This window comes from Bison bison, unplaced genomic scaffold (genome assembly GCF_000754665.1).
Source record: "Bison bison bison isolate TAMUID 2011002044 unplaced genomic scaffold, Bison_UMD1.0 scf7180017864381, whole genome shotgun sequence".
In the NCBI taxonomy this organism is placed as follows: Eukaryota; Metazoa; Chordata; class Mammalia; order Artiodactyla; family Bovidae; genus Bison; species Bison bison.
Genome location: NW_011494953.1, coordinates 2656251 through 2674223, shown reverse-complemented (window position 1 = coordinate 2674223; position 17973 = coordinate 2656251). Strand labels below are relative to the sequence as shown.

At 47.6% G+C, this 17973-nt stretch overlaps 4 protein-coding genes across 8 annotated transcripts in view; 2 read left to right on the top strand and 2 right to left on the bottom strand.

Moving 5' to 3' along the window:
- TNFAIP8L2 (tumor necrosis factor, alpha-induced protein 8-like 2) overlaps positions 1-756 on the top strand; it is a 2956-nt gene extending 2200 nt beyond the window's left edge. Inside the window, exon 3 of the mRNA XM_010857534.1 lies at positions 1-756. This exon is cut by the window's left edge and continues 16 nt beyond it. Within this exon, the coding sequence (XP_010855836.1) occupies positions 1-237 (237 nt within the window). The 3' untranslated portion in view covers positions 238-756.
- On the bottom strand, positions 755-9557 carry LYSMD1 (LysM, putative peptidoglycan-binding, domain containing 1). Its single transcript, XM_010857535.1, has 3 exons — positions 8690-9557; positions 2409-2767; positions 755-2003 (listed from the first exon to the last, which is right to left on the bottom strand). Exons 1-3 carry the CDS (start codon positions 8867-8869, stop codon positions 1865-1867), a joined length of 678 nt encoding a protein of 225 aa, XP_010855837.1. The 5' UTR covers positions 8870-9557; the 3' UTR covers positions 755-1864.
- Positions 9558-9576: 19 nt separating this feature from the next.
- On the top strand, positions 9577-12263 carry SCNM1 (sodium channel modifier 1). Of its 4 annotated transcripts, none has more exons than XM_010857527.1 (7): positions 9577-9825; positions 10086-10156; positions 10392-10480; positions 10581-10678; positions 10790-10878; positions 11279-11473; positions 12105-12263. In XM_010857527.1, the coding sequence occupies exons 1-7, from the start codon at positions 9775-9777 to the stop codon at positions 12202-12204; spliced, it is 693 nt and encodes a 230-aa protein (XP_010855829.1). In that variant the 5' UTR covers positions 9577-9774; the 3' UTR covers positions 12205-12263. The 4 variants fall into 4 exon arrangements, with proteins under 4 accessions (XP_010855829.1, XP_010855831.1, XP_010855833.1 ...); XM_010857529.1 differs by having other exon boundaries at positions 9636-9825; positions 10049-10156; XM_010857531.1 differs by having other exon boundaries at positions 9636-9839.
- Positions 12264-12777: 514 nt separating this feature from the next.
- On the bottom strand, positions 12778-17969 carry TMOD4 (tropomodulin 4 (muscle)). Of its 2 annotated transcripts, none has more exons than XM_010857532.1 (10): positions 17212-17969; positions 16075-16239; positions 15714-15870; positions 15286-15402; positions 14736-14825; positions 14422-14552; positions 14217-14324; positions 13689-13832; positions 13293-13437; positions 12778-12895 (listed from the first exon to the last, which is right to left on the bottom strand). In XM_010857532.1, the coding sequence occupies exons 2-10, from the start codon at positions 16195-16197 to the stop codon at positions 12873-12875; spliced, it is 1038 nt and encodes a 345-aa protein (XP_010855834.1). In that variant the 5' UTR covers positions 16198-16239; positions 17212-17969; the 3' UTR covers positions 12778-12872. The 2 variants fall into 2 exon arrangements, with proteins under 2 accessions (XP_010855834.1, XP_010855835.1); XM_010857533.1 differs by having other exon boundaries at positions 17240-17339.
- Between the last annotated feature and the right edge of the window lie 4 nt (positions 17970-17973).

Below are 17973 nucleotides of genomic sequence, written 5' to 3'. Positions count from 1 at the left end.
GTGGACTTCACCTTCGAGGCTGCCGTGCTGGCCAGCCTGCTGATCGAGTGCCGGGACGTGCTGCTGGAGCTGGTGGAGCGCCACCTCACGCCCAAGTCCCACGGCCGCATCCGCCACGTGTTCGATCACTTCTCTGACGCCGGCCTGCTCACGGCTCTCTACGGGCCTGATTACACCCAGCACCTGGGCAAGATCTGCGGCGGGCTCAGGAAGCTGCTGGACGAGGGCAAGCTCTGAGAGTCCCAGCCCCAGCACGCTCCTTCTTGGCAGAATGGCTGACTGAGAAAACTACACACACCAGGCTCCTAACCCTGCGCCTCTGCACTAATGCTTTTCAATCCTCAGGCTTCAGTCTTTCCCAAGAGTGCGTGTGACTCTGAGACTACCCCACCCCCAGACTCCTGGTGGAGAAGAAGCAAAGCTGAGGGTTGAGGCCTCTCTTCCCACTCCAGCCCCAAGACCGGAAACAAAGCTGCCTGAAAAAAGATGAAGTGAAACTTGGATCTCTGTTTCCCCTGCAAAGGGCCTTTCAAACAGGGAAGCCCCCTCACCTCAGAACCAGGGTAAGAGGACATAGCCCAGCTAACTCTTCTGGGGACACTAAAGACAGCTGGGGGGAAGGGGACCCTGAGAGACATTCTAGATCTGAAGGTCTGCAGAGTCTGGAGGGATCCCAGAGGCTCTGCTCCAGAGGGCAGGAAGAAGGGGCTAGGGCAGGGGAGAGTCTCACAGAGGAAATAAAACTATTAAAACATGCACAGGGCTCAATGTTTAATCTCTCCAGCTTTTTATATCTTATGACCATCACAGAGGAAACAGGTATATAAACACCACTCATCTCACCTCTCACCATTTCCATACAGGAGACTGAGGCATATTTCCAATATCACTGGGGTTTCTTTGCCTACTTCTGTTTAAGAAACTCAAAAAAACTGTACCACACATCAGTGCTACAAATTGCAAATAAATACGTAGTGAGGAGCAAGGCATAGATCAACAGGCTCTGGCAGGGAGAGGGTATAACAAAGAGGCTCCCATGGCAAAAAGATTCCCACAACTGTCTTCCTCTTCAAACTCAAGTCAATTCTTCTTCCATCCTTTAGTCTCACACAGGCTGAAGAAAGGAGCAGATCAGAGGGGTGAACTGGTGGCACGGAGGGTTCTGGACCCTACATTGCCTTTTTTTTTCCTCAGAGCAAGAGTTGTGAAAAAGTTACAGTGACCTGATTAATCAAGACTAAGCCCAAATTCTTTCATTTGAGACTGGGGACAAGGCCTGGCACAGTCTGCCACTCCCTGCAGAAGGGCTAGATCACTGATGGCCCATTCTCAATAACATGGTTGGCTAAGAAGGTGGGGAAGGTGGACTAGAAATCACTGGCTCACTGTTCCTGGGTTCCCCTCATCGAAGGGCTACAGAAATCCCATTTTTCAGCTAAGAGTGGGAAACAATAAGATACAGCAAATAAATATTACTTCAATATAGCACCAAATAAATTAGGTAACAGAGTTGGAGATGGGGAGGAAGTTAGGGGCTAGGGGAGTCCCTGCCTCCCTTGGCTCTAAGGCCAAGGAATCATGGAAGGGACGGGAAGGGCAGCAGGGATCTAAAAAGACCTTTTGAGTCTAAAGACCAACTCTAGACTCAGCCCAAGAACAGAGAAGGGGTCTATTTCCCATCCCCTACTCTTGCCAATAGAACTGCTCCAGGCCAAGGAACTCTTGACGGACAAGGAGGCTGGGGAGATGGCAGGAGTACGGGGAGGTAGGCTGGGAAGCCGTGTTCTTGAGCCTCACCTCAGGCTCCTCTCTCCCTCAAGATGCTCCTTCAGCATCTGGCTTCTCTCAATCAGTTCTGGGGACCTCAGAGTTTGAAGATTTCATCTTCCTGGTCCCGAAGTGTCCGGGTCCGAGAGGTCTGGGTCAGTGGCACAGGACCTAGGACTGCTCGTTGCTGCATCCGAGGAGAGCTTAGGTGAAGACTTGAATCCTCCCCAGGTATCCTGCAGGTGAGGAAAAGGGGGAAAAGCAACAGATCAAGGGAAGAGACTGAGATGGGCTGAATGAAGAAGTAAGTGGGAAGCTGTCTTCCTCTAATATACATGAGCTGGTTGCTTTACGATGGAGTCCAACACCCTCTGGATAAATCCTAACCCTAACGTTCCTTCATGGATCATCAGAGCAGTAAGAACAGCCAACTATTTCCCTCCACTGGGAACACAGAATCACTTTCCAGCGCCTCCACCCATTCCAACAGCCATGGGCTCTGCGAATCGTCTTGGGGCCACCTGAGGGAAAGGCTTCACCTTGCTTCTGCTGACACTGGGCTTACTTTGTGTCTGATCAGGTAAGATTGGGGGAACAGAGAAATTTACGGAGGGACTTAAAAGGACCCATTCAAGACTCACCCACTTTCCCCCTTTTTCAGCTTCTGGGCAGCAGCCTTCTTTGACAGGCTGATCTGTGAATCGAGCTTCTTGAGGAAATCGGAGGCAGAAAGGTCATGCCTGGCGGGCTCCTGGCCAGCTGTGGGAAGGGGTTCACCATTGGCATGTCCTAAACCTCTTTCTCGTTTCTTCCTCTCGGCTGAGTGTGGTCGAACTTCATCCTTACTTGGCTGTACTGCTTCTTCTCCATCCTTCTCTTCCTCAGAATCCAAACCATTGAACAGGTCTCTGGGCTCTGTCAGGATGGGGATGTAGAGGGTTTTCTTCAGGAAGATGGAGTCATTAGTATAAAGGCGGTTTGCACGCTTAATCTGTTCCATCTTTAAAAAAAAGTCACCACAATTAATGACAGTAATAATGATCCACCTTATATTTGTATAGCATCTCATGCCTTTTAAAGTGATTGTTCAGAGTCTTATCTGGCCCTATAATAACCAAAATTACAGAGGGCTATTATCGCTATTTTATTGATCAGTAGTTTTTCACACTTTTTGGTTTTAGGGCCCCTTTACATTTTAAAAAAATATTGAGGAAAAAAGCTTTTACTTACATTAATCACATCTATCAATATTTAAGGTATTATAAATTAAAACTTAAAAACTTTAAAACACTTAAACGTTAACATAAATATTTTAATGAAAAATAATGTATTTTATAAAACAAAAATAGTGAACATATAGCAAGAACAGAGGCACTGTTTTACATTTCTGTAAATCACTTTCATGTCCGACTTAATTGAAGACAACAGGCTTCTCATGTCTGCCTCTACAAGCATCTGCTGCAGTATCACAGGCCACATGGCTTCTGAAAAACAGTGTGCACCCATGAAAATAAAAAAGATGCATAAAGTCTTGCTATTATTACTATGGAAATAGTTTTGACCTTGTGGATCCCTAAAGAGTCTTAGGGAGCCCTAGATTTTGAAACTACTGTGAAGATGAAGGAACTCACTCTGAAACTAACTAGATTCTAATGACCTTTCTAGCTCTTGGCTCAAAGGCAGTGGAGCAATATCCCCATATATGATACTTTGAAAACTACCATAAAGGTGAAGGAAGTGAGGCTCAGAGAGGTTAAGTGACTTGCCTAGCAAGCTACTGATAGAGCTAGAATTCTGGGCCTTTTTACTCCTCCCAGGAATGCTTTTCTTATGTATTTATTTTGGCCATGTTGCGAGACATGTGGGCTCTTAGTTCCCCGACCAAGGCTGGAACCCATGCCCCCTGTAGTGGTTAAGGCCCCCTTAACCACTGGGCCTCCAGGGAAGTCCCCAGGAATGCTTTTCTTATTATAATATTAATAATTTCACTGATCACGTATTTATTTAGTGCCTATTTATTCATCACTAAACACAGTGGCTGGCATCACCATCTATATCTACCTGCCTCCCAAAGTAGAAATATCACTGTCATCCTTAACTCATACTTTTCTTTCACCATCTATACCCAAGAGGTCAACAAAAATGCTGCAAAAATCTCATCTCTGGTCTCAGCTTCACATCACCACTGACTTAGAACAGACTCAATATGTCTCATTTGGGTATTGTTAAGTTTTTTAACTGGTCTTCCTCCCTCCATTTTAACTTATCTTCTACCCTGCTGACATGTATCTTTTTTAAAAAAATTTAACCTGATCAATCCACTACCTTGCTTATGAACTTTCTATGGCTCCCCACTGGGTCAGAGATAAAATCCGCATTACCATTCAAGGGCATCTCACCTTCATAGGAAGTCCAGCCACACCTCCCTTCTGCCACTTACACCTTTTGCCATCCTGAACTTTTAATTTTTCTTCCAACATTTCATGATCTTTCACACTTTTGTGACTTTATCTGCCTGGAACGCTTCTCCACTTCTCCCTTCTTGGCCGGGAAAACTTCTCATCAACTATCATTCCCTTCGTGTTATCTTCTTCAGGGCTCCCAATGCATACTGTAAATACTGCCATAATAATACCTATCTTGTTATATTATACTGTAGGCATATTTGTCCTGTGCACACTGTGAGTCATTTAAGGGCAAGACTGGTGACTTGCTGTCTCTGTATCCCTAAGATTCTCCTCAATATCACACAAATTTGGCACACAGCAGAGGCTCATTAATGCTTTATGAGTAAAGAAACTAGATAATAAAATATAGAAACCACAGACACCGTATATCAGTATTTTATTACCCGAGGCCAGGCAGCCAGTTTTACTAAAAATTCATCCCATAAAGGCACCAGTTTGGGAGATCATAATTCTTATAACTGTCCAATATCAAAGCTGTTTCCACTCTAGGCCAAGACTACTAAAATAAACTTGACTAATAAAATCTTATGCTATAATGAGTTTAAAAATAAAATCTGATTGATTTGAACAGTAAAAACAGTTAAAAGCGGCTTGCAGTTTTATACTTTTACTTTGCCAAGCACTTTGATGCTATTCATTTTATTTTGCCTAGATAATATCCTAGGTCCCTTCTAGTTCCAAGATGATATGAATTAATTTGTGAATTTTCTGTTGCTTTTATTACTTCCCAGAAGCACCATATATGGGGACATTGTTCCTCTGCCTTCGAGCCAAGAGCTAGAAGGTCATTAGAATCTAGTTTAATAGAGCAGTTCAAAGTGAGGATTTTATTTTTTTAGCCATGCAACACACCATGTGGGCTCTTAGTTCCGGACCAGGGATCGAACCCACGTCTCCTCAGTGGAAGCATAGAGTCTTAACCACTGGACCACCAGGGAAGTCCCATGAATGAGGATTTTAGAACAAGACAACTAGGTCTGAATCCTAGCTCTAACAATTAAACTAGTTGTATATAGTCTATAGCAAGTTATCTCTCAAAGCTTCAGTCTCCTTATCATTAAAAATTTGTTTTTATTGAAGTATAAGTACACTATTACGTTTCAGATGTACACCATAGTGATATTTCTTATCTTTAAGTGGAAATGGTCACATCTACCTCATAAAGTTTCATGGAGATAATATGAGATAATAGAGCTTGGCATATACTAAGTGTTCCTTAAATGACAGGTAGGTAATAAATTACGTAATTTATTTACCTAAGTTTTTTATTTTTTATTCTTATTGTACAAATGAGGAAACTGAGGCCCCAGACAGTAAAGTGGTTGACTATCCAGTCACTCAGCTAGTAAGCAGCAGAATGAAACCAGAACCTAGAACTTTTCTTTACTAGACTACAGAGCTTTTCTGTACTCAGAAAGATACAGGGCAGTAAGAAAACCTCAAACAATAATTGTTGAATCACTAGCAGCAGTTTCCTTCATTGCACAACATCTGAGCCTCTGCTGGGATGAAAGGACTGCTTAGTACTTTCAAATCCATTTTCTTTATTTAGGTCTTCCCTCTACTTAAATGTTCACTTTACTATACTCCCAATCTCCAATGTGGAAATTTTAGCCAGACTTTCATTCATTCAAAAAACATCTATTAAGCTTCTATGTGCTGGGGATTATGTCAGACTCCAGAGACATAAAATTGAAAAGAAATAGTTCTGTCCCTTAGAGTGCAGGCTATTGGAAAGACAAAGATGTAAAGGATGTAGACCACTGGATTACACAGATTTATAGAGAGGACCATAGAGAAAGGGATGTCCAAGTTTTTGAAGGCCCATTGTCATGGTCCCCTTAAAGTCTGCACTAATGTCCCCTTCCAAATAAAAACCAATCTTCTTTCCTGACTTCCCACTCTTTCTTAACACCTCTACAAACTCACCACGTTCTGTCACCTACAATCATTATTTGTGTCCCTGCTCACTTCTTCAGTTCAGTTCAGTCACTCAGTTGTGTCCGACTCTTTGCTACCCCATGAATCGCAGCACACCAGGCCTCCCTCTCCATCACCAACTCCTGGAGTTCATTCAAACTCATGTCCATAGAGTCGGTGATGCCATCCAGCCATCTCATCCTCTGTTGTCCCCTTCTCCTCCTGCCCCCAATCCCTCCCAGCATCAGAGTCTTTTCCAATGAGTCAACTCTTCGCATGAGGTGGCCAAAGTACTGGAGTTTCAGCTTCAGCATCCGTCCTTCCAATGAACACCCAGGACTGATCTCCTTTAGAATGGACTGGTTGGATCTCCTTGCAGTCCAAGGGTCTCAAGAGTCTTCTCCAACACCACAGTTCAAAAGCATCAATTCTTCGGCACTCAGCTTTCTTCACAGTCCAACTCTCACATCCATACATGACCACAGGAAAAACCATAGCCTTGACTAGATGGACCTTTGTTGGCAAAGTGGTGTCTCTGCTTTTGAATATGCTATCCAGGTTGGTCATAACTTTCCTTCCAAGGAGTAAGCGCCTTTTAATTTCATGGCTGCAATCACCATCTGCAGTGATTTTGGAGCCCCCCAAAATAAAGTCTGACACTGTTTCCACTGTTTCCCCATCTATTTCCCATGAAGTGATGGGACCAGATGCCATGATCTTAGTTTTCTGAATGTTGAGCTTTAAACCAACTTTTTCACTCTCCACTTTCACTTTCATCAAGAGGTTTTTTTAGGTCCTCTTCACTCACTTCTTACTAGACTGTAAATTACATAAGAGCAGCAGCTACACACTTGATTTATGTTTCTATCTCCCAAGATGGTTACCACAATGCTTTGAACATACCAAGCAGAAAAATGTTGCCTAATTCAACAAGATATAGGGGAAGACCCTTATCAACTTTAAAGCAATGTATTTTTACTCCTACTAAATACACCCTACGCATGAACTGAAATGCTTGGCATAGAGAGTACCTGTTTTGTACCACAGAGACCACCTTCTTGAAAAGAAGAGGGCAGAGCATTGAGGAGGAGAAAAGAACAAGAGGAGACAGCACTTCAGTTCAGTTCAGTCACTCAGTCGTGTCCGACTCTTTGCGACCCCATGAATCGCAGCATGCCAGGCCTCCCTGTCCATCACCAACTCCCGGAGTTCACTCAGACTCAGGTCCATCGAGTCAGTGATGACATCCAGCCATCTCATCCTGTCATCCCCTTCTCCTGCGTCCAATCCCTCCCAGCATCAGAGTCTTTTCCAGTGAGTCAACTCTTCGCATGAGGTGGCCAAAGTACTGGAGTTTCAGCTTTAGCATCATTCCCTCCAAAGAAACCCCAGGGCTGATCTCCTTCAGAATGGACTGGTTGGATCTCCTTGCAGTCCAAGGGACTCTCAAGAGTCTTCTCCAACACCACACTTCAAAAGCATCAATTCTTCAGCGCTCAGCCTTCTTCACAGTCCAACTCTCACATCCATACATGACCACAGGAAAAACCATAGCCTTGACTAGATGGACCTTTGTTGGCAAAGTGGTGTCTCTGCTTTTTTTTTTTTTTCAGTACCAATAAGTTTTCATTCATTGTATATTCCCAAGGAAAACAAAGGAAAGGGAAAAGGGTCAAGTGGTGTCTCTGCTTTGGAATATGCTGTCTAGGTTGGTCATAACTTTCCTTCCAAGGAGTAAGCGTCTTTTAATTTCATGGCTGCAGTCACCATCTGCAGTGATTTTGGAACCCCCCAAAATAAAGTCTGACACTGTTTCCACTGTTTCCCCATCTATTTCCCATGAAGTGATGGGACCAGATGCCATGATCTTTGTTTTCTGAACGTTGAGCTTTAAGCCAACTTTTTCACTCTCCACTTTCATCAGGAGGCTTTTTAGTTCCTCTTCACTTTCTGCCATAAGGGTGGTATCATCTGCATATCTGAGGTTATTGATATTTCTCCCGGCAATCTAGGAACCTCAGACTAAAAACTAGCTCTGTATTGTTTGCTGTGAATGTTTAGTCATTCTCAATTAAAATATTTCTATGTAGTTAACAGTACAGGCTTTGGAATCAGACAGACCTGTCTGAATTTTCACACCAACACTTATAAGTTATTTGACCTTGGTCAAACTGGTTAACCAATCTAAGTCTCAGTTTCTTCATCTGTAAAAAGGGCACAATAATTATACGCTTGATAGGGATGTGAGGATCAAATGAGCTAATGGATGTAAAGTCTTTAGTACAGTGACTGGCCTAAAAAATAAATGCTGCTCCCCTCCGTTGGGATAATGGGACAGGATTTGTTCCCACCAGACAGTGCAACACTGAGATGGGAAAACAAAACGATAAAGGAGGACCAAACCTTTATCACAATCAGTTAATATAAACACAATTAAGAAAATTCCAGGGGAAGTTGCCTAGAGGGCCATACATTCTCATGAGGAATAAACCTCTTCTAATTGGGTGTCTACGTCCCAATCCTGGAAGACTCACCGTCACCCCGTATTTGAGTGCTAGTCCAGCCAGGGTGTCTCCGGGCGCCAACTGATGCTCCAGGCGTCTTTCCCTCACCGGGGAGCAGGCAGACTGCACCAGGCTTCCATAAGAACGAGCCCGGCTCCCATGAAGCAGTCCTGACCCCCCGAGGGGGGCCTGTCTAGAGGGAGAAGCCATTTCCTCACCCTGCGGACAACTGAGGTTACAACCCCCCGGAGGCCCGGCCAAGTGACCGATAATGACGGGCTCGCGGTCCGAGAATGGGTATCTTAGAGGATTCCTTTCCCTTTCAGTCTTCTCTCTTAAGTCTCCCCGCCTCCCCCGGCGAGACGCGACTTGTCAGCCCTAGCTTCTCCTCCCTCCAAGTCCCCTTCCCACAAATCTGTACTCTGACTATTCAGTCCCTACCTGAGTCTTCCTTAGCACCCCTCCGACTTTCGACTCCCCACAACAACTCGCGACGTTGACCCCTGACCTTTGAACTCTAGCAGTCTCCTTAACACGCAGCTCAATTTGCCCCTACGTCTGGCAGCCTGACCTCCAGGGTCCCCAGTATCCCGACTCCGCCCCGTCCCGGGGTTGGCCCTCTAGGGTCAGGAACAGATCAGGCCCACCCTATGTGGGCTGTGGCTGCAGGCGAAGGGCGTGACAATAGCCAGAGTCTGTAGCACTCTTTCTCCTTCAGAGATCCTCAAAGGTATTCTCCAAACCAAATCAGTCACACCCTCAAATTCGGGCTCCACATCTAGGTTCTTGTCGTTCCAAACACCTCGAATCTGCCAAGACGAAAGGGCCTGGATCCAGCCCGGCGGCAAGCTCTTTGAAAAAAAGACTTCATTTCCCAAAAGGCCCCGCGCCGGTGAGGTCACAGGGAACCATAAGAAATGCAGTCCCCCCCTGCCGGCTAAAAGCTGGCTTCCGGGATCGCGCAGTGCATTCGGGGAACCACATCCCCGGAAGTCAGGGGGCCAGCCGGAAAGAGACCGGAAGGAACGGAGACGACCCACTCCCGCTACGGTGGCCTGAAAGGAGTGGCGAAGGCTGCTGGATAGAGTTTTTGATTTCTGGGGCTCACGGTCTTGATGTCTTTCAAGAGGGAAGGAGACGATTGGAGTCAACTCAACGTGCTCAAAGTAGGCGGAGAGGAGTGCGTCCGAAGCAGCTTCACCTGCCCTCTGAAGGCTGTAAAGGAGCTGTTTTGTTGCTGTGGCAACAGCTGGGGGGCGGGGTGGAGAGAACCAAAAGACTAGAGGTGGTGGTGACCCCTTCTTCGCCGCAGATGTGTGTTCTCCCATAGTCTATTCCCTTTGAGTCCTCTCCTCTATCATTTCCCTTTTATCCCTCCCTCATATCCAGCTGATCCCGTCCGGACTTCTTCCCCTGTCCCCTGCAGAAACGAAGAGTCGGGGACCTGCTTGCCAGTTACATTCCAGAGGATGAGGCATTGATGCTACGGGATGGACGGTGAGAGCGAAGAGTGGATCAAGTTTAAGGGTTTTGAAGTTAGCGGCTCAAGAACTTTTGTTATTAAGGAGGAGAGCGGGAGTATCTAGAATTCTTTGGCTGGGAGTAACAGGGATGTGGGTGGTGGAGACTGGGAGACTTGGGAGTTGGGCTTTGGAAATGAATGCTTGGACGGGGTGGGACCTATGACCAAGACTCCACTCCCCAGGGACCAATTATCTTTCCTACTCCCCAGCTTTGCTTGTGCCATCTGTCCCCACCGACCTGTCCTGGACACTCTGGCCATGTTGACTGCCCACCGTGCAGGCAAAAAACATCTGTCCAGTAAGTTTGGGAAAAGACAGACGATAGAGTGTAAACCCTTAAAATCTCTTCAGACCACCCTTGGTGCTCTGCTTTTAATCCTCTTCCCCTCTCTCCTCAGGCCTGCAGCTTTTCTATGGCAAGAAGCCGCCAGGAAAGGGCACAGAGCAGAATCCAAGACAGCATAATGAACTCAGGAGAGAAGAGACCACAGCAGAGGTAAGGGGAAGTTGTGTTCCAGGCAGGACGTGCTGCACACCTTAGGCTTGAAGGACTTTGGCTTGTTTCTGGCTCTGAAGGCTCTGACTCTGTCTTCTGTCTCCATGCCAGGCTCCTCTCTTAACCCAGACTCGACTTATCACTCAGAGTGCTCTGCACAGAGCTCCTCACTATAACAGTTGCTGCCGCCGGAAGTACAGGTCAGTGGGATGGGAAAGCCAGAGGTAGGGAGGGACAAGAGATAGCTCTAAAGTGATTATTTTCCTAATTGTAATCTGAGAAATACTAAGCGTTCTGGGGGTGTTAACTTGTATTTCAGGAAAAAGATTTTTGTAACTAAAAAAGTGCTTTGTAATCCTATTTGATTAAAAATTAGTGTATTTTAAGTGTTCTACAAAATCGTAAGATAAAAAAAAACCCTAAAAGATTAATTTAGACTTTCCTAAATTTACTAGATTTCAAAATTTTTTTTATGCAGAACACTTACTAATATCTTGAGGAACTCAGAATTGAGAAGCACTTCTATAAGGAGTTGGGAGTCACAGGAGATTAGGCCCTTTCCTTTACTGCTTTTACAGACTTCGATTCTTCTCTGTCCAGACCAGAAGCCCCTCGTCCCTCTGTCTCTCGCCCCCCTTTGCCACCCCCAGAGGTTGAACCCCAAGGTGGGAAGATCAGTAGAGAACCTGAGCCTGAGGCTGGTTCACAGACCAAGGAGTCAGCCACTGTCTCATCCCCCGCACCTATGAGCCCCACAAGAAGACGGGCCCTGGATCATTACCTCACCCTTCGAAGGTGAGTATGCAGAATTTTTCCTCAGTTTTTCCCTTTTTTCTCTGACCCTCCTTGTTTCAGAGCATCTCAAGTGTTTTTACTTATCCCCATGGGGCTTCCCAGGTGGCGCAGTGGTAAAGAAACCACCTGCCGGTGCAGAAGATGCAGGTTTGATTTCTGGGTCAGGAAGATCCCCTGGAGGAGGGCATGGCAACCCACTCCAGTATTCTTACCTGGAGAATCCTGGCGGGCTATACTCCACAGGGTCACAGAGTCGGTTCCTCCTGAAGCAACTTAGCACACATGCATGCATGCACAAAGACTCCTTACATATGTAACTTTTTTTCAAATAGTTCAGGAAATTAATTACAGTTAAATAGAAAGAACTATTGGGGCTTCCCAGGAGGCTCGGCAGTAAAGAATCCTCCTATAATACACAAGAGGCAGGTTCGACCTGAGTTGGGAAGATTCCCCTGGAGAAGGAAATGGCAACCCATTCCAGTATTCTTGCCTGGGAAATCCCATGGACATAGGAGCCTGGCAGGCTACAGTCCATGGGGTCACAGAGTTGGACATGACAGAGCACTCGCACACATGCTTTTATTAATTTAATAAACTTTTCCTGACCAGTTCTGTGTTCTGGTGTTTCCAGCTCTGGATGGATCCCAGATGGACGAGGTCGATGGATAAAAGATGAAAATGTTGAGTTTGACTCTGATGAGGAGGAACCCCCTGATCTCCCCTTGGACTGACATCCTCTTTCCCCATTCATTTCACAAATAAACTACAGCAGGCGCTGGGAGCCCAGCTTTCCCTGACTCTGGTTCCTTGTTTCAGGATTTCAGATCTGTTCATTCTCAGCCCAGCCAATTCTTCTCTGCAAGGTACACAGCTCCCCACACTTCTAACCCTCCCCCACTTTCTCCCACAGTCATGCCAAGCGTCAGCTGCATGCAGCCTGGTGCCCTATTAATAAGTCTGTCAGAAGGAGGTTTTTGCCCTTCGTGTTTTCTGCTTTCTTCTCCACCTCCACGCAAAGTCCTTGCCTCCTTCCAATAACATGAGGGTTGTGGGTAGGCACTGGTCGGCGAGGAGGGGTTGGACATGTCTGGAAACAGCCACCCTGTGAAAGTAGAAGAGACTAAAGGCATTGGCAGGGTTATGGGGAACACCAAGGGAGGGAGCTCCCCCCACCTCCTCCTGGTAATTTGAACCTCCCTGCCTGCTGATCCCCAGAGTATAAATAATCCCCTGATGAACTGGCAGTAACCCTTGGGGTTTAGCGCCAAGATTTCCACTCCAAAGCCCAAGGAAGGAGGCAGGCAGAGTGGACAGTAGGGCCTTTATTTACAGGAAAGGGGGGACAGATGATTTAAGCTTTCAGGGCTCCGAGCCTTAGTTGGTAAAGGGAAAGGTAGTGTTATCTCTTCTTTTGCTGGCGACCTGTAAAGGAAGAAGAGTAAACACAAGTCATTATCCCATCTCTTGCCTCCTGCAAAGGTGTTCTTCTCCTTTCTAGTTCCTTGGCCAGACTCATAAAGAGGTAATGTCTTAGGTCACCAAGCGTGCTCCTCCCCGCCATGTTAAAATAAGAGACAACAGGGCAAATAAAAACACATGGCCCCAATGGCTGTGACTACCTTCCCTTTGCCTCTCTACTGGTATACTTGGGCAGAGGAGTTTTGCTGTCTACTTTCAGGTCACCTATGGTATCTGAACTTCTGTGAATGTCACTTTGGCAGCACCCGGCTGCTAGTCACTAAGTTAGCGTTCAGGGGCATCCACCAGCTTCTGCAGCTCCTTGCCTTCTCCCCCACGCACCATATCTGCAGCTACTCACGCAGTTCATTGTTCCGGGTCATGGCCTGGGCGGCCCGAGCGCGTGGCCCCTGCTGTGTAAAGTGGTAGCCAAAGCGGACAATGGAGGGACACTGTTCAAGCACGGTGGCCATCTCCATCTCCACCGCGTCACCAGGCCACTGGCGCTGGAGGAGGGCGAGATGGAAGCCGTCAGCACCCCTCGTCTGGATCGTTCAGCATCTCAGACCACCAACCCTTTGGGAGGTTAAAGAGACTCATTCTCCGTAATGAGTGATAAGAGGTGCTGCCTTGGCTCCCCTCATAAGAAGAGGGAGAGTTCAAACAAGATCAGATGAGATCCTGTCTATGGCTGCCCCAGGGAAGAGGATCAGTGAGTGTTAGCTGACTGCAAAGACTAGGGTAAGGGAAGGCTGACCTGGTTGTCTACTCGGAGCTCAGTGAGTGTGGCGTTCTCCCGAACTGCCTTCAGCACAGCCATAAGCCCTGTGCTGCTAATGAAGTTGGATTCGATGTTCAGGCTCTGGAGGCTACGATTCTCACGCAACATGTCAGCCACCGCCTGGGTAGTAGGGACTTGGATTAGGGTTAGGGTACAGTTTCACAGATGACTGAGGAGAGAAAGAACAGGAGCGAGAGGGAGACAGCTCTTTGAGAAGAGTCCTTGAGCTGGGTGTGGGGCTCCAGGGAGGCAGAGGGAGGGTAGGTAGTAGGGAAGGCCGTGGGGTGACGTGTGCAGTGCAGTTGGGGGTGGTTGAGAGGGTTTGGTGCTTTAGGAAGACAATCAGGATTTCCCAGCTGTGAGTCCAAGGACTGAGGGGAGGAGTCTCCAGCAGGTCTCCCCTAAGAGAGTCGATGGGAATAGCACCCCCAGCGCAACCCTTTCTGACAGCCCTGCCAGGGAAGCATGTCCAGGGAGAGGGTGAGGGATGCCAGCTAGCCTTACATTGGCAACGGGGTCACCACTCCTTGTGGCCACCAGGCTGAAGCTCCGGACATGGGTATTTGTCTTCATGGCCTCACACAGCTCAGTTAGCATGGGTATCGGGATGTCCTATCAAAGGGGAATAGGAGAGGGTGAGCCAGGGAACTCACAAGACAGCAGAGTTAGGCCAGTGTTACTGCTTAGAGGATGGGGTCAGATATCACACCTGGATATTATTGAGGTTCACCTCCTCTACCTCCTTGTCGTTGCTTCGAACACTCTTCAGTATCTCCTCGATGTTGGTGGGATTTGGGGGCTCATCTGGCACTGGCTTGTACTTGTCAGGCTGCACCACACCTGGTGGGTGAGGGGAGGAAGGAAACCCCAACATGTCCCCCACAGTCTCCTCCTCATTCATTCTCTCATCACGTATGCATTATGTCTGCTCCCTGACTGCCTCGTTTCACCCTTTGCTACCTTTGCTCAGACTTCGGGACACCTGCCAGGAGCCCTGGGCGCCATGCTCCCAAACACACTCACTGCTAATGCCTTCGGTGTTGCAGATTTCTCCGCTGCAGATCGCATCATAGTACTGCTTGTTGCTCATCAGTGTGTACATGCCCAGAATTGCTGGAGAGAGTAGGCAGAGGAGGGCACAGGGAATGAGGAAAACGTGCTTGTTCCAGGCCCCCCACCCACCTCATTCTGGATCTATTGCATTTTTGAAGCCTGACCTCTTCCAAAGAGGTTTCCCTTTTGGTCCCAGGGGTCCCTTCCATTAAGCTGTGTAAGGCAGTGGTTTTCAAAACATTGAGACAGGGCGAAGGGAAGGTCCCTAAGGAGCCACCACAGGGTGAGGGGGTCTGTCAGACCCTGCTGTTTGCAGCCAAAATAGTTTTGTTTTATAATCCCTGTAAAATCGCCCTTGAGATGTTAACTTACTAAATTTAAAAATGAGTGTACACATATAGACAAAAATTAAAAACCACTATCTGAGGCTTTCTCAAAACATCCACATCCCACTAGTCCCATGCCATGTTCACGACCTTTGCCCCAGATCCTCCCAACTCAACTGCCCACAGCTGCCCACCTGCAATGTCACACATCTCAGCATCTGTGGCGTGGGCCAGCGCCTCCTCCAGCTCAGGCTCCAGAGTGACCTGCTCCTCCACTGGAATTTCTCTCTTGGGCTGGATGTAGGGTTTCCCTGATGGGGAGATGAGGATGGTTCAGGTCGAGGTCATTTCTCCTAAGATCCTGGCTTCCAGCTTCCTTTCCTTCTCCAGGAGGTAGAATGCTGGGTCACTAGGAGCCACTGTAAAACCTGAGTCCTCTACAAGCTCAGGACTCCTGGGTCCCCTTGATCACTTCTAAGAGCTGGAGTGTAAGTTGGCATGCAGGTGTAGGCAGCTGATTTCCTGGCAGTTAGGAGTGGGCAAGTGAGAAGAAAGCTGGAATGGGGACATGTGAGAGACCACCATTGGGTTCTAGGAGGCATGGATGTTAGAGATCCCATACCCTTCTTCTCGCCTGTGAAGGGCACCAAGTCATCACGCTCTTTGACCTCTAGTGCCTGCTGTTCCAGGTACTGCAAGAGGGCCTCTCGGTCCAGCGGCCCCGTTGGGCTCTTCTTTGTCTGGTCACGTTGTCTTAGTCCAGCTGGCAGGAGCATGTTCTTAGGGATGAGTTTTAGAGAGCAAGTCAGGGCCCCCCTCTGGCCTGGGGCACCTCCAGGTCTCTCTAAAGCATCTCCAGACACTGTTCCCCTGAGCTTCTTAGGACTCTAAGCCCTGTAGATCACCCTGGTCTCAGTCCCCCAGGGCCCCACACCTTTCCTACTGCCTAGGGATTGCCCGATCCCCTGTGTGGGAGCCCCTACCTCAGGGTCCATCTCCTGTAGCTCGCAGTCCAGCTGTTCTAGCTCCTCAGGGCTCAAGGTCTTTAGGATCTCATCTTCATCTATGTCTCTGTATTTTTCCAGTTCCTTTTGATACGATGACATGATGGCCCCCACCCCCTCCCCACTGTGTGGCACTCACGGAGCCTGGGTTATAGGGAGAGAGTGGTTGGACAATGGCAAGATGTACATGGACACAGAAGGGAAACAGACAAGCCAGTGGGGCAGAACAATAAATAAGCTGGTTGCCTTGGCGGATAGAGATCTAGCTGGGCGTGGGAAAATGGGGGAAGGTTGGGTTGTTTAGTTAGAACTGGAGCCTCCTTCCCGCTTCCACAGCTTCCAGCCACTCTGGATGGGGATCCCAGGTATGCAGAGTGAATCCCTCTCCCCATTGTATCAGAAACCCTGGCAGTACCCCTCCCTTTAACCTCGCCTGTTGGTGCCTCTTGCCCTAGCACAGCTGCCAGGAGCCCTGCCATCACAGCTGGCCCCAAGCCCAATTCCTAATGCAAGGAAGGGGGCCAGGCAGAGAGCTTCAGGGAAATTCCGCCTCTCTTCCCCCTAATCCAGTTATTCCTAACCTGGCTTAAGAAACCAAGGAGGATTTGTGGGGGGGGGATAGATAGTGCTCTTACTCCACCCTCATTTCCTTTCATTGTGAGGGATCAAGATCTCATTATGTTTGCTAAAATCCTAAATCCTGAGGGAAAGTGAGAGCTCAGAGGACCTGGGAGACATCCAGACTGGGGGAGGGGTGGCACAGCATTAGAGAAGGTACTGAGTTCACACAATGTGTCCCTGGCTTTGGACGGGAAGGCGACACCAGTCTAATGGGTGGGAAATGCTTTCTAAATGGGATAGTTTCTCTAAAACCAGTGAGAGGATTAAACTTGCATGATCTTTTAAGCCGCACATACACACCATGCTGAATATGAAAGACTGAGAAAATGTGTGAGATACGTACATTGACAACGTAAGTTAAGGGAGAGGACAGACAGCGACAGAAACAGTGACAGAGAGGCAGACATACTCCACATCATTCCCAGTAGGAGCCCTTCTTCTCCTCCCATCTCCCACCAGACTCTGATCCACAAGCCCCCTGCCTTCCCCACCTACCAGTCCTGGTCGCCACCTCCCTTCTCACCTCCCCTGCTGTTGGTTGGTCTGTCTGTTCTGCTGGAGCACCGTCTGGGCAGCAGGAGGAGCCGGTGCCGAGGGAGAGGGTGGGGGAACAGTGAGCTCAGCATTTTATTATTTTAGCTCTGGCCAGGTGGGGGGTAGTGGGAGATCACATATACACAGCCCCCATACCCTGCCCAGCCCTGAGAGCCTCTAGTGGCCGCTAACAGCCATGGCACCTCCTCCCCTTCCTCCAAGCCCGAGTCCCAGAAACTGCACTTCTACGAATCACAGTTCCTATTAATACTTACTGGATTGGCCTAAAAGTCTGTTTGGGTTTTTCCATGGTATTGTACAGAAAACCTGAACAAAATTTTTGGCCAACCCAATATTTAGTGCCTGCTATATTCAAAGCAGTGACTATAAGGAGATATAGAGGTGAGTACAAGGATTTTGTTTTGGTGTCTAATTTTAAGGTGTTTATAAACTGTTAGAGGAATTAATATTTTACAATTTAAAAAGGGAAACTCTGGAAGTTCCCTGGTGGTCCAGTGGTTAGGACTAGGCGCTTTCACTGCTGAGGGCCCAGGGCTGATCCTTGGTTGGGGAACTAAGATCCTACAAGCCATATGGTGTGGCCCCCAAAAAAAACCCTTAAAAAAATAAAGAATAAAAAGGATGACTCATAATAAAAGCTATTAAACAAATATAAAACTCATTCACAAATACTTTTTGCTCCCAACCCTAGATTGGACACCA

What these genes read in the sequence shown, in the direction of transcription:
- LYSMD1 (XM_010857535.1), bottom strand. Translation starts at nt 8,869, where the DNA reads ATGGCTTCTCCCTCTAGACAGGCCCCCCTCGGGGGGTCAGGACTGCTT. An exon ending in CACTCAAATACGGGGTGACG is followed by an intron (nt 2,768 to 8,689) that starts GTGAGTCTTCCA and finishes TTTTTTTTAAAG; the next exon opens with ATGGAACAGATTAAGCGTGC. An exon ending in CTGAAAAAGGGGGAAAGTGG is followed by an intron (nt 2,004 to 2,408) that starts GTGAGTCTTGAA and finishes CCTCACCTGCAG; the next exon opens with GATACCTGGGGAGGATTCAA.
- SCNM1 (XM_010857527.1), top strand. Translation starts at nt 9,775, where the DNA reads ATGTCTTTCAAGAGGGAAGGAGACGATTGGAGTCAACTCAACGTGCTC. An exon ending in TTGATGCTACGGGATGGACG is followed by an intron (nt 10,157 to 10,391) that starts GTGAGAGCGAAG and finishes CCTACTCCCCAG; the next exon opens with CTTTGCTTGTGCCATCTGTC. An exon ending in CATTACCTCACCCTTCGAAG is followed by an intron (nt 11,474 to 12,104) that starts GTGAGTATGCAG and finishes TGGTGTTTCCAG; the next exon opens with CTCTGGATGGATCCCAGATG.
- TMOD4 (XM_010857532.1), bottom strand. Translation starts at nt 16,197, where the DNA reads ATGTCATCGTATCAAAAGGAACTGGAAAAATACAGAGACATAGATGAA. An exon ending in CTTCACAGGCGAGAAGAAGG is followed by an intron (nt 15,403 to 15,713) that starts GTATGGGATCTC and finishes TCTCCCCATCAG; the next exon opens with GGAAACCCTACATCCAGCCC. An exon ending in GTGGTGACCCCGTTGCCAAT is followed by an intron (nt 13,833 to 14,216) that starts GTAAGGCTAGCT and finishes CCTACTACCCAG; the next exon opens with GCGGTGGCTGACATGTTGCG.